This window comes from Oncorhynchus kisutch, unplaced genomic scaffold (genome assembly GCF_002021735.2).
Source record: "Oncorhynchus kisutch isolate 150728-3 unplaced genomic scaffold, Okis_V2 scaffold732, whole genome shotgun sequence".
NCBI classification, from domain to species: Eukaryota; Metazoa; Chordata; class Actinopteri; order Salmoniformes; family Salmonidae; genus Oncorhynchus; species Oncorhynchus kisutch.
The window spans coordinates 167,501-182,201 of NW_022262677.1; the positions used below are offsets into that span (position 1 = coordinate 167,501).

At 49.9% G+C, this 14,701-nt stretch overlaps 1 protein-coding gene and 1 pseudogene across 1 annotated transcript; both read right to left on the reverse strand.

Annotated features, from left to right (window-relative positions):
• Positions 1-8,222, reverse strand: part of LOC109885379 (vacuolar protein sorting-associated protein 8 homolog) — a 106,863-nt pseudogene extending 98,641 nt beyond the window's left edge.
• A 4,815-nt stretch (positions 8,223-13,037) lies between these two features.
• On the reverse strand, positions 13,038-13,738 carry LOC116361726 (vacuolar protein sorting-associated protein 8 homolog; the record flags this gene model as incomplete). Its single annotated transcript, XM_031816038.1, has 2 exons — positions 13,038-13,427; positions 13,528-13,738. Coding segments are annotated over 2 exons (283 nt in total), but the record flags the coding sequence as incomplete, so codon positions are not given.
• Positions 13,739-14,701: the final 963 nt, after the last annotated feature.

The following is a 14,701-nucleotide window of genomic DNA, read 5'->3' on the forward strand; positions in this document are numbered from 1 at the left end:
CATTAAATCCCCCTCAGAGAGACAGGTCCATTAAATCCCCCTCAGAGACACACAGGTCCATTAAATCCCCCTCAGAGACACACAGGTCCATTAAATCCCTCTCAGAGACACAGGTCCATTAAATCCCTCTCAGAGACACATAGGTAGAATGATATAATAGATAACCTTTAGTTTTAGACTGGTATGGTGGCAAGTCAGAGACAAACTTACCTCCCTCCAGTTCCTCAGAGTCAGGATGTGGGCTGACTGGAAGAGAGAAGGACTCAATTAGACAACGCTTGTGTTTCTACTTCAACTGTACACACACACACACACACACACACACACACACACACACACACACACACACACACACACACACACACACACACAGACACACACACACACACAGAGACACACACACACACACAGAGACACAGACAGAGACACAGACAGAGACAGACACCACACACACACCTACCTTGGTCCCCAGTAACACCATCTGTCCTGCGTAGCTGCAGACAGACTGGTAGCAGGCCTTCTCTCCTACTAGGGCCTAAAACACAACACTGTTAGTCTGGAGAGCAGAGGTCAAAGGCCAGGACACTGTTATTCAGAGTGAAAATCAACCATGACTGCTATTTCTCAATAATACTTTTAGATACAAATGTGGCAAATATATGCCAAGAATCCTGAACAAGACCTTCGTACGGATTCAATGATTATTTCAGGAAGATCCAAAACATCATGGTTATGTTGACTCTGAATAACTCCATGTAGAGGTATGGGAGACAGGTGGGAGGGAATCACTGGTGACCCCCCTGCTCCTTGATTGAACAGCTTCAGTCCCCCTGAAGAGACGCTCTCCTCTCTGGCTGCTTCTGATCCAGTGACGAGGACGTTGGTCCTGTGTGATTGGACAGAGCCAGCTGCTCTACAACAGGTAGACTGGTGATTAAAAGGTTTCATTCCAGGTAGTGGTTTGTAACCTTCCCAGCTGGTTTCAACAGTTTGGTGTTTAGTAGTTAAGGTAGCGGAGACTGATTCTTCAGGGGGATAAATTATCTTGTGCAACCTTTTCCCACTAGCCAGCCTAGTCCTGTACTGTCTGACCCTGCTCCATAACCCTTAACCTTTGACCCATAAAACTTACCTGACACCCTCTACTACCACTGACCTCTAACCCCTCACCTGTGACCTTTGCCAGTGCCAGGTGATGCCTTCCCCTCTACAGCTACTGACCCCTTCTCCATGCCCTTTCACCCCTACCATTACTTCTCAACCCTCACTATCTATCCTACCCACCGCAACTTCTCTACAGTCACCTCTGACATCTGACCCTGACCCCTCACCCCTGACCCTCACCAGTGCCTGGCTGACGTTTCCCCCCGTTGCCAGCGATTTAAAATGGCTGCTGTTGTAGACCAGCTGCACCTCAGCCACGTCCAAGCTCTCCAGCTCCTCCTGGCTGGGTCGGTCCACCACACGCAGCTTCTCCCCACTGTCCATCACCACCAGGGTACGACTGTTGATCCACTGTGGAGGGGGAGGGGGAACACAATAGGTGAGTGGGTGTGAAAGAGCAAGAGAGACACAGAGAGAGACAAAGGGAGGCAGGGGGGAAGGAGGGGGATAATAACAGAGAGGCAGGGGGTGAAGGAGATGGATAATAACAGGAAGGCAGGGGGTGAAGGAGAGGGATAATAACAGAGGCAGGGGGTGAAGGAGAGGGATAATAACAGGAAGGCAGGGGGTGAAGGAGATGGATAATAACAGGAAGGCAGGGGGTGAAGGAGAGGGATAATAACAGAGAGGCAGGGGGTGAAGGAGGGGGATAATAACAGAGAGGCAGGGGGTGAAGGAGGGGGATAATAACAGAGGAAAGGGTGAAGGAGAGGGCTAATAACAGAGAGGCAGGGGGTGAAGGAGAGGGATAATAGAGAGGCAGGGGGTGAAGGAGAGGGATAATAGAGAGGCAGGGGGTGAAGGAGAGGGATAATAACAGAGAGGCATCGGGTGAAGGAGAGGGATAATAACAGAGAGGCAGGGGGTGAAGGAGAGGGATAATAACAGAGAGGCAGGGGGTGAAGGAGAGGGATAATAACAGAGAGGCAGGGGGTGAAGGAGAGGGATAATAACAGAGAGGCAGGGGGTGAAGGAGAGGGATAATAACAGAGAGGCAGGGGGTGAAGGAGAGGGATAATAACAGAGAGGCAGGGGGTGAAGGAGAGGGATAATAACAGAGAGGCAGGGGGTGAAGGAGAGGGATAATAACAGAGAGGCAGGGGGTGAAGGAGGGGGATAATAACAAAGAGGCAGAGCCAGAACCAGAAAGCGCGACAGAACAATGGCGACAGAGAGAGACCTTGGCTGTGTTCAAAACTGTGACGTATCATGAGTAAATTGTGACTGTCTGACAAATAATAATGAGTAGTTATTTATAATGCAAAGTTCTTTGTAGATCAGTCAGTCTTGACTAAACATTTCAAATCAGCTGCGACGTCAAACACGCCCATTCAGTAAGGATAAGAGGAAGGAACGGAGAAGGGCAGAGGGTTAAAAAAAAGAAGAGAGGCCTGTAAAGAAAGACAGATCCCGAAGTGACATCATGCGGAACTTACATTCAGACTGATGATGTCACAGTTCAGCTGCAGTTGTCTTTGCTTGATGACATGGATGGTTCCGGTCTCATCCTTCTTCACCTGGACACAAACAGCCAGTCAGTCAACAGGACAGTAAGTTTACAACAACAACAAAAAATATATTGTTATTGTTTACTAAACAAGGAATAATGGTAACCAGGAAGTAAACAGGAAGTGAGGTGTTACCAGCAGGAAGTGTACGGTGTCTCCTCTGCAGAATGCCAGGACGGGGTTGACCACCTTCTGAACGGGGACAAACTGCCAGGCCAGCTGGGGAACACTGGTCGGGTCCGTCTGCAACATCAACAACAATAGACAGGTCTTATTCATCAGTGTCCCAAATGGCACCCTATTCCCTATATAGTGCACTACTTTAGACCAGGGCAAATGACACCCTATTCCCTATATAGCGCACTACTTTAGACCAGGGTGCCATTTCTAGCCGTTCCAATACGACAGCCAATCCACGGTGAGTATTGTGGTGTATAAAACGGTTGCCAGGGTGTAGTGTGTATCAGCGAGGTGGGTGCTACAGACTGGTGGAGGATGAGGTGAATAACCCTCATACGAAGAACCAAAACAAATGCCCGGGGTTTATTGGAACAAAAGGGTTCTCCAACAATGTCCTCCAGCCTTTATATTCTCTCTGCCTGCTGTCTGTGAACAAAACCTTATTACAGGCACTACCACAGTGTATGATGAAGACTGATGTACTTTAATCAGTTCAGCAAATAGCTGAATCTTTATACAATGAATAGAAATTACAGGGCCTTTCTCCTGTTCTGTTCCTAGCCAGGCAGCATCTATTGTGCCTCCCCCCCAGCCTCCAATCTCCTGTTCTGTTCCTAGCCAGGCAGCATCTATTGTGCCTCCCCCCCAGCCTCCAATCTCCTGTTCTGTTCCTAGCCATGCAGCATCTATTGTGCCCCCTCCCCCCCCTCCCTCCAATCTCCTGTTCTGTTCCTAGCAGTAACTAGACATGTTATGATTGTGACATTCAATAAAGGCTTAGAGATGAGTTTATAATAACATTATGGGTCTTTAGCGCCGTTCTACAGTGAGGCAAGAGCCCATTAGAGCAAGCAACAGGGAAGAGGTCACAGAGAGGGTGGGAAGGAGAGCGGGAGAGGGAGAAGAGAGGTCAGAGAAGGATAACTAGAGAGAGGAAGGGTTGAGGGAGAAGAGAGGTCAGAGAAGGATAACTAGAGAGAGGAAGGGTTGAGGGGGAAGAGAGGTCAGAGAAGGATAACTAGAGAGAGGAAGGGTTGAGGGAGAAGAGAGGTCAGAGAAGGATAACTAGAGAGAGGAAGGGTTGAGGGAGGTCAGAGAAGGATAACTAGAGAGAGGAAGGGTTGAGGGAGAAGAGAGGTCAGAGAAGGATAACTAGAGAGAGGAAGGGTTGAGGGGGAAGAGAGGTCAGAGAAGGATAACTAGAGAGAGGAAGGGTTGAGGGGTAAGAGAGGTCAGAGAAGGATAACTAGAGAGAGGAAGGGTTGAGGGAGAAGAGAGGTCAGAGAAGGATAACTAGAGAGAGGAAGGGTTGAGGGGTAAGAGAGGTCAGAGAAGGATAACTAGAGAGAGGAAGGGTTGAGGGAGAAGAGAGGTCAGAGAAGGATAACTAGAGAGAGGAAGGGTTGAGGGAGAAGAGAGGTCAGAGAAGGATAACGAGAGAGAGGAAGGGTTAAGGGAGAAGAGAGGTCAGAGAAGGATAACGAGAGAGAGAGGAAGGATTGTGAGGGAGAAGAGAGGTCAGAGAAGGATAACGAGAGAGAGGGAGGGTTGAGGGAGAAGAGAGGTCAGAGAAGGATAACTAGAGAGAGGAAGGGTTGAGGGAGAAGAGAGATCAGAGAAGGATATAACGAGAGAGAGGAAGGATTGTGAGGGAGGAGGTCAGAGAAGGATAACGAGAGAGGGGGAGGGTTGTGAGGGAGAAGAGAGGTCAGAAGGATAACGAGAGAGGGGGAGGGTTGTGAGGGAGAAGAGAGGTCAGAGAAGGATAACTAGAGGGAGGGTTGAGGGAGAAGAGAGGTCAGAGAAGGATAATGAGAGAGGGGGAGGGTTGTGAGGGAGAAGAGAGGTCAGAGAAGGATAATGAGAGAGGGGGAGGGTTGTGAGGGAGAGGGAGAAAGACCTAGATGAGAGAAGAGGTACCTTGCCATAGGGGAAATGTCATCCACACTTTGAGAGAAGGCTTCAGTCCGATCACTAGAATCTGAAAGGAACAAGCTCGTGTTGGATTGAAAACAGACAAAGACAAATATTCTCAGTGGAATTAAAGAGTAAGACAAAAATAACAATAACAATGTTAACTGTAGGTTGTCAATGTAGTGAGTAGTGTGTAGTGTATAGGGTGTAGTGTGTAGTGTATAGTGTGTAGTGTGTTGTGTATAGTGTATAGGGTGTAGTGTAGTGTGTAGTGTATAGGGTGTAGTGTATAGGGTGTAGTGTGCAGTGTATAGTGTATAGGGTGTAGTGTGTAGTGTAGTGTGTAGTGTATAGGGTGTAGTGTATAGGGTGTAGTGTGCAGTGTATAGTGTGTAGTGTATAGTGTATAGTGTATAGGGTGTAGTGTGTAGTGTGTAGTGTGTAGTGTGTAGTGTATAGTGTAGTGTGTATAGTGTATAGTGTATAGTGTATAGTGTATAGTGTATAGTGTGTAGTGTATAGTGTGTAGTGTATAGTGTGTAGTGTATAGTGTGTAGTGTATAGTGTGTAGTGTATAGTGTGTAGTGTATAGGGTGAAGGGTATAGGGTGTAGTGTATAGTGTGTAGGGTGTCAATGTAGTGTGTAGTGTATAGTGTATAGTGTATAGGGTATAGTGTAGTGTGTAGTGTATAGTGTATAGTGTGTAGTGTATAGTGTGTAGTGTGTAGTGTATAGTGTATAGTGTGTAGTGTGTAGTGTGTAGTGTAGTGTGTAGTGTGTAGTGTATAGTGTGTAGTGTATAGTGTGTGGTGTGTGGTGTGTAGTGTGTTGTGTATAGTGTATAGTGTATAGGGTGTAGTGTGTAGTGTATAGTGTGTAGTGTGTAGTGTGTAGTGTGTTGTGTATAGTGTGTAGTGTATAGTGTGTAGTGTGTAGTGTGTTGTGTATAGTGTATAGTGTATAGGGTGTAGTGTGTAGGGTGTAGTGTATAGTGTGTTGTGTATAGTGTGTAGTGTATAGTGTATAGTGTATAGTGTATAGTGTAGTGTATAGTGTGTAGTGTGTAGTGTGTAGTGTGTTGTGTGTTGTGTATAGTGTATAGGGTGTAGGGTGTAGTTTGTAGGGTGTAGTGTGTAGGGTGTAGTGTGTAGGGTGTAGTGTGTGGGTGTAGGACAGGATCATCAACCAGATTCAGCTGCGGGGCTGTTTATTCTTTAGCAGATGGTCAGGGGTCCAGAACATAATTACAGATCATTTGTAGACTGCAAATTGACCGCAAGAAGCCCAAACAGATTTAACATGACTTAAACATAATCATTCAAACCTTGTGTACAGTGTATAGTGTGTAATACGATCACGTACACTCTGTGGCCAGTTTATTAGGTAACCCATCTAGTACTGGGTCAGACCCCTTTAACTCCAGAACAGCCTGAATTTTCCAGGACAAGGAAACGTTGCTCAATTGGTATCAAGGGACCTAACGCGTGGCAGTAATAGGGACCCTAACGCGTGGCAGGAATAGGGACCCTAACGCGTGGCAGGAATAGGGACCCTAACGCGTGGCAGGGAATAGGGACCCTAACGCGTGGCAGGAATAGGGACCCTAACGCGTGGCAGGAATAGGGACCCTAACGCGTGGCAGGAATAGGGACCCTAACGCGTGGCAGGAATAGGGACCCTAACGCGTGGCAGGAATAGGGACCCTAACGCGTGGCAGGAATAGGGACCCTAACGCGTGGCAGGAATAGGGACCCTAACGCGTGGCAGGAATAGGGACCCTAACGCGTGGCAGGAATAGGGACCCTAACGCGTGGCAGGAATAGGGACCCTAACGCGTGGCAGGAATAGGGACCCTAACGCGTGGCCGGAATAGGGGACCCTAACGCGTGGCAGGAATAGGGGACCCTAACGCGTGGCAGGAATAGGGGACCCTAACGCGTGGCAGGAATAGGGGACCCCTAACGCGTGGCAGGAATACACCACCAGCCTTTACCGTTGACCCCAGGCAGGGGTTGTGGCTGCCTACACCACATCCTGACTGCCATCGCCATGCCGAAACAGTCATCAGACCAGGCAGTGTTTTTCCACTACTTAATTGTCCAGTGTTGGTGATGGCCTGCCCACTGCAGCAGTGTTGGTGATGGCCTGCCCACTGCAGCAGTGTTGGTGATGGCCTGCCCACTGCAGCAGTGTTGGTGATGGCCTGCCCACTGCAGCAGTGTTGGTGATGGCCTGCCCACTGCAGCAGTGTTGGTGATGGCCTGCCCACTGCAGCAGTGTTGGTGATGGCCTGCCCACTGCAGCAGTGTTGGTGATGGCCTGCCCACTGCAGCAGTGTTGGTGATGGCCTGCCCACTGCAGCAGTGTTGGTGATGGCCTGCCCACTGCAGCAGTGTTGGTGATGGCCTGCCCATTGCAGCAGTTTCTCCTTGTTTGTAGCTGATAGGACCCCGGTGTGGTCGTCTGCTGAGATAGAGCATCCATGACAAGGAGCGACAAGGAGCGACGAGTTGTGTGTTCCGAGAGGCTGTTCAGATGCCATTATTTGCTTGTGTGTGGCCAGCCTGTTAGTTCCCATGATTCTTACCATTCTCCTTCAACCTCTCATCAACGAGCTGTTTTCTCCCACAGGACTTCCGCTGACTGGATGTTTTGTTTGTCACACCATTCTTGGGGCGGCAGGGTAGCCTAGTGGTTAGAGTGTTGTACTAGTAACCGGAAGATTGCAAGTTGAAACCCCTGAGCTGACATGGTACAAATCTGTCGTTCTGCCCCTGAACAGGCAGTTAACCCACTGTTCCCAGGCCGTCATTGAAAATAAGAATTTGTTCTTAACTGACTTGCCTGGTTAAATAAAATAAAAACACTAGAGATTGTCGTGTGTGAAAAGCCCAGGAGGCTGTCAGTTTCTGAGATCCTGGAACCGACGATCTTACCACGTCGCTTAGACCATTCTAACGTTCAATCCAACAGTAACTGAATGCCTTGATGCCTGCTTTATATAGCAAGCCACATGACTCACTGTCTGTAGGAGCAAACCATTTTGGTGAACGGGCGGGGGGGGGGGGGGTGTACCTAATAAACTGGCCACTCAGTGTATCCCTCTCTCTATTATGCGTGGGAATACTAGGGAACATATTTCCAAAATTAAAATCATTTGAGCTGATTTGCTGGTGATTTTACCGTTTTTGTTGTTGTCCAACAATAAAATATTTGAATAAAAATACGTCTTTTTTAATTTTTACCCAGAAAACAAAAGGGGGTGAAATAATGGTCGCCAGTTGGGTAACCTGGTACAGGGTTTACCTTAGTAAGAGAGGCCATGGCCAGGAGAGAGTACTGTGTGATGGGGTGATCCTTCAGGTCCGGGGCGGTAAGGAGAGGCTCCACATTACACACCTCTCCCTTAGAGCCACTGAACAGACAACGAGACTCACATGTACGCATCCCCATCAACCCTCCTACACGCAGAGAGAGAGAGAGAGAGGGAGGGAGGAGAGAGAGGAGGGAGGAGAGCGAGCGAGAGGCAGCAGAAGAGAAACAGAGATGAGGGGGGAGAAGAGAGAGAGCAGAGACGAAGAGAGAGAGGGGGAGAGAGGAGGGAGGGGAGAAGAGGGAGGAGGGGAGAGAGAAAAGGGAGAGGGGGGAGGAGAGAGAAGGAGAGAAGAGGGGAGAGAGAAGAGGGAGGAGGGGAAGAGAAAAGGGAGGAGGGGAGAGAGAAAAGGAGAGGGGCGGAGAGAGAAAAGGGAGGAGGGAGAGCGAAGAGGGAAGAGGGAGAGAGAAGGGAGAGAGAGAGAGAGAAGGAGAGAGAAGAGCGAGAGAGAAGAGGGAGGAGGGGAGAGAGAAGAGCGAGAGAGAGAAGAGGGAGGGGAGGGGGAGAGAGAAGAGCGAGAGAGAGAACGAGGGAGGAGGGGCGAAGAGAGAAGAGCGAGAGCGAAGAAGGGAGGAGTGGAGAGAGAAGAGCGAGAGAGAAGAGGGAGGAGGGGAAGAGGAGAGAAGAGCGGAGAGAGAAGAGCGAGTGAGAAGAGGGAGAGGGGAGAGAGAGAGAGAGAGAGCGAGAGAAGAGAAGAGAGAGAGAGCGAGAGAGAAGAGAGAGAAGAGCGAGAGAAGAGGGAGGAGGGGAGGAGGAAGGAGGGAGGAGGGAGAGAGACGAGCGGACGAGAGAGAGGGAGGAGGGGAGAGGAGAGAGAAGAGCGAGAGAGAAGAGGGAGGAGGTCGGAGAGAGAAGAGCGGAGAGAAGAGGGGGAGGAATAGGGAGAGAGAAGGAGCGAGAGAGAAGAGGGAGGAAACGTAAAGAGGAAATAAGTAGGGGAGAGAGAAGACGAGAGAGAAAGAGGGAGGAAAGTAAGGTAATTACATTGATAGATAGTAGACGAGAGGGGAGAGAAGAGCGAAGGAGGAAGAGGGAGGGTGGGGAGGAGAGAAGAAGAGCGAGAGAGAAAGAGGGAAGGAGGGGAGGAGAGAAGAGTCGAGAGAGAAGAGGGAGGAGGTGGAGAGGAAGAGCGAGTGAGAAGAGGGAGGTGATAAGGGGAGAGAGAAGGAGGGAGAGAAGGAGAGAGAAGAGCGAGAGAAAGAGGGAGGAGGGGAGAGAGAAGGAGGAGGAGGGGAGAGAGAGAGGGAGGAGGGGAGAGAGAAGACGAGAGAGAGAGCGAGGAGAAGAGGGAGGAGGGGAGAGAGAAGAGCGAGAGAAGAGGGAGGAGGGGAGAGAGAAGAGAGAGAGAGAGAGGGAGGAGGGGAGAGAGAAGAGCGAGAGAGAAGAGGGAGGGGAGAGAGAGAGCGAGAGAGAAGAGGGAGGGGGGAGAGAAGAGCGAGAGAGAAGAGGGAGGGGAGGAGGAGAAGAGCGAGAGAGGAGCGGAGGAGAGAGAAGAGGGGAGGGGAGAGAGAAGAGCGAGAGAGAAGAGGGAGGGGAGAGAGAGAAGAGCGAGAGAGAAGAGGGAGGGGAGAGAGAAGAGCGAGAGAGAAGAGGAGGGGAGAGAGAAGAGCGAGAGAGAAGAGGGAGGGGAGAGAGAAGAGAGGAGAGAGAAGAGGGAGGGGAGAGAGAAGAGCGAGAGAGAAAGAGAGAGAGAAGGAGGGAGGAGGGAGAGAGAGAGCGAGGAGAGAAGAGGGGAGGAGGGGAGAGAGAGAGCGAGGGAGAGAAGAGGGAGGAGGGGGAGAGAAGAGAGAGAGAGAAGAGGGAGGAGGGAGAGGAAGAGCGAGAGAGAAGAGGGAGAGGAGGGGAGAGAGAAGAGCGAGAGAGAAGAGGGAGGAGGGGAGAGAGAAGAGCGAGAGAGAAGAGGGAGGAGGGGAGAGAGAAGAGCGAGAAGGAGAGACAAGAGGGAGGAGGGGAGAAGAGAGAGAGCGAGCGAGAAGTAGCGAGAGAAGAGGGCGAGGGGAGAGAGAAGAGCGAGAGAAGAGGGAGGAGGGGAGAGAGAAGAGCGAGAGAGAAGAGGGAGGAGGGGAGAGAGAAGAGCGAGAGAGAGAGGGAGAGAGGGGGAGGGGAGAGAGAAGAGCGAGAGAGAAGAGGGAGGAGGGGAGAGAGAAGAGCGAGAGAGAAGAGGGAGGGGAGAGAGAAGAGCGAGAAGAAGAGAGGAGGGAGAGAGAAGAGCGAGAGAGAGAAGAGGGAGGAGGGGGAAGAGAAGAGCGAGAGAGAAGAGGGGGAGGAGGAGGGAGAGAGAAGAGCGAGGAGAGAAGAAGAGGGAGGAGGGAGAGAGAGAAGAGCGAGAGAGAAGAGGAGGAGGGGAGAGAGAAGAGCGAGAGGAGAAGAGGGAGGAGGGGAGAGAGAAGAAGCGAGAGAGAAAGAGGGGAGGAGGGGAGAGAGAAGAGCGAGAGAGAAGAGGGAGGAGGGGAGAGAGAAGAGCGAGAGAGAAGAGGGAGGAGGGGAGAGAGAAGAGCGAGAGAGAGGGAAGAGGGAGGGGGGAGAGAGAAGAGCGAGAGAGAAGAGGGAGGAGGGGAGAGAGAAGAGCGAGAGGAGAGAAGAGGGAGGAGGGGAGAGAGAAGAGCGAGAGAGAAGAGGGAGGAGGGGAGAGAGAAGAGCGAGGAGAAGAGAGAGAGAAGAGGGGAGGAGGGGAGAGAGAAGAGCGAGAGAGAGAGGAGGAGGGGAGAGAGAAGAGAGAGAGAGAGGGAAGAGGAAGAGGGAGAGGGGGAGAGGAGAGCGAGAGAGAAGAGGGAGGAGGGAGAGGAGAGAGAGAAGAGCGAGAGAGAAGAGGGAGGAGGGGAGAGAGAGAGCGAGAGAGAAGAGGGAGGAGGGGAGAGAGAAGAGCGAGAGAGAAGAGGGAGGAGAGAGAGGAGAGAGAAGAGAGAAGAGAGAAGAGGGAGGAGGGGAGAGAGAAGAGGGAGGAGGGAAAGGAGAGAGAACAAAACAAGTAAAGATATAAAACAAGCCCCTCACAGACTAACAAAATAAACATATCTCCAGTCCCAAAGTAGAACTGTGGTTCATTAGAACAATATTGAATATCCTATTCCCCTAAAGCCCTCACATTCTGACACACACACGCCGTACAGAACAGAGTGTATGAGTCCCAAACGGCACCCTATGGGCCTGGTCAGATGTAGTGCACTTTATAGGGAGCCATTTGGGACACAACCCTTAGAGGAGCCAGAAACCCAAAAAGTACTTCTGCCCCTATTTCCATTCATCTGACCTGAATAAGAGAGACAGCTTTGTATAATAATGTCAAACAGAGCAGGGGTCATTCTGTCTCACTGTAATACCTCATTACACACACACACACACTCCCTGTCTCGCTGTAATACCTCATTAAAATAATGTACTGTTAGACTGTGGTTACAGATAGTGACAGGGGTGGGCCTGTTACAGTCTGTTATAGTCTGGGCCTGTTTTAGTCTGGGCCTGATATAGTCTGTTGTAGTCTGGGCCTTTTAGTCTGGGCCTGATATAGTCTGTTGTAGTCTGGACCTGTTATAGTCTGGGCCTGATATAGTCTGTTATAGTTTGGGCATGTTACAGTGTGCTATAGTCTGGGCCTGTTATAATCTGGGCCTGTTATAGTCTGTTATAGTCTGGGACTGTTACAGTCTGGTCCTGCTATTGTCTGTTATAGTCTGGGCTGCTATTGTCTGTTATAGTCTGGGCCTGCTATAGTCTGGGCTGTTATAGTCGGGCCTGCTAATGTCTGTTATTGTCTGGGCCTGCTATTGTCTGTTATAGTCTGGGCCTGCTATTGTCTGTTATAGTCTGGGCCTGTTATAGTCTGTTATAGTCTGGGCCTGTTATAGTCTGGGCCTGCTATTGTCTGTTATAGTCTGGGCCTGTTATAGTCTGGGCCTGTTACAGTCTGGGCCTGCTATTGTCTGTTATAGTCTGGGCCTGCTATTGTCTGTTATAGTCTGGGCCTGCTATTGTCTGGGCCTGCTATTGTCTGTTATAGTCTGGGCTGTTATTGTCTGTTATAGTCTGGGCCTGCTATTGTCTGTTATAGTCTGGGCCTGTTACAGTCTGGGCCTGCTATGTCTGTTATAGTCTGGGCCTGCTATTGTCTGTTATAGTCTGGGCCTGCTATTGTCTGTTATAGTCTGGGCCTGCTATAGTCTGGGCCTGTTATAGTCTGGGCCTGTTATAGTCTGGGCCTGTTATAGTCTGGGCCTGTTATAGTCTGGGCCTGTTATAGTCTGGCCTGTTATAGTCTGGGCCTGTTATAGTCTGGGCCTGTTATAGTCTGTTATAGTCTGGGCCTGTTATAGTCTGGGCCTGTTATAGTCTGGGCCTGTTATATCTGTTGTTATAGTCTGGGCCTGTTATAGTCTGGGCCTGTTATAGTCTGGGCCTGTTATAGTCTGGGCCTGTTATAGTCTGGGCCTGTTATAGTCTGGGCCTGTTATAGTCTGGGCCTGTTATAGTCTGGGCCTGTTATAGTCTTGATGTGTTTGTATTTGGTAGACGTTTGGTTGCTACTATTGTTCTTTATTTTGATGTTTTGTCCTGTTTGTCTTTTGTGGACGGCAACAGGCTACAGAATGTCCTGTTTGTCTTTTGTGGACGGCAACAGGCTACAGAATGTCCTGTTTGTCTTTTGTGGACGGCAACAGGCTACAGAATGTCCTGTTTGTCTTTTGTGGACGGCAACAGGCTACAGAATGTCCTGTTTGTCTTTTGTGGACGGCAACAGGCTACAGAATGTCCTGTTTGTCTTTTGTGGACGGCAAAAGGCTACAGAATGTCCTGTTTGCCTCTGTTTCCACCCATTGGTTTAAATATCCACCTACACTATGTTCACCAGAGTGCAGTTGTAGATAAAACCTTCATGTTGTTGTTGTATTTGGCCCTAAAAGTGATGCTTACACACTAATGCCAGATAGACACAAGGAAAGATAAAACTCAATGTAGCCGATAGATATGCAAACTAATTATACATTTATGGATTTTTTTATGCATTGTTTTCCCTTTATTCAACCCGCACGCCACCCACCCGCCCTTCATCCACACAATATTACATGGCCCTAAACCCACCCGCCCACAGTGTCCGCGGGGACTGCATGTTGAGTCAACCAGCACATCACTCCTAGTGTCTGCAGAGCAATACTGCCCCCTGTCAGTCACTGCAGGTAACTTCACACACACACACAATCTCTGAGGAGACAAATGAGTATTACCTGAAAGCCAGCTCAAACACAGAGCCACCGCTGTCGTTGCACACTGCCAGCGTAGGGTCATCGGTGAACTGAGAGAGAGAGAGAGAGGGACAACCGAGGAGTTCAATAGAGACGACCTGAGCAGAAGACGCGTTTCAATTCAACTTGACTTTTACACAGACAGACTACCTTGACATGTAAGATGGCGGTGCCGGGTGGGTGGGGCGTCGGTAATGGTTCGCAGAAGCTCCCATTGGCCAGATCCCACATGGTGATATGTCCCTTGGCAAAGCCACAGAGCAGGCGGGTGCAGTCGTGGGTGATGCTGAGGGCGGAGACGGCTCCGTACTCCGCCCCTGTCGCCGTGCTCCCAAGCACAAACGGAAGAGCTGGTTCAGATCTGAAGGAGAAAAAAAAACGCATTACCATCAGGCAACGCACTGTGGAGCCAAGCACTATGGGAGAGGTCGCTCTTAACTCTTATACTGTCATAGAACAACAACAGACACTGGGACAGTCCGTCTTTATAAACATATGGGGATCAGTCAAAACACATGTTTGCTGACAACATCAATCACAAAACATGCTGCACACGGGGTAGTGAATGACAACCACCACTACATACAACAAACACATGTCTGGAACAGCCGGATGAATGACAACCACCACAATACAACAACACATGTCTGGACCAGCCGGATGAATGACAACCACACTACATACAACAACACATGTCTGGACCAGCGGATGAATGACAACCACACACATACAACAACACATGTCTGGACCAGCCGGATGAATGACAACCACACTGCATACAACAACACATGTCTGGACCAGCCGGATGAATGACAACCACACTGCATACAACAACACATGTCTGGACCAGCCGGGATGAATGACAAACACACTGGCATACAACAAACATGTCTGGACCAGCCGGATGAATGACAAACCACACTGCATACAACAACACATGTCTGGACCAGCCGGATGAATGACAAACCACACTGACATACAACAACAATGTCTGGACCAGCCGGATGAATGACAACCACACTGCATACAACAACACATGTCTGGACCAGCCGGATGAATGCTGACAACCACATGTTCGGATGAATGACTACATACAACAACACATGTCTGGACCAGCCGGATGAATGACAACCACACTGCATACAACAACACATGTCTGGACCAGCCGGATGAATGACAACCACACTGCATACAACAACACATGTCTGGACCAGCCGGATGAATGACAACCACACTGCTACCATACAACACACATGTCTGGACCAGCCGGATGAATGACAACCACACTGCATACAACACAACATGTCTGGACCAGCCGGATGAA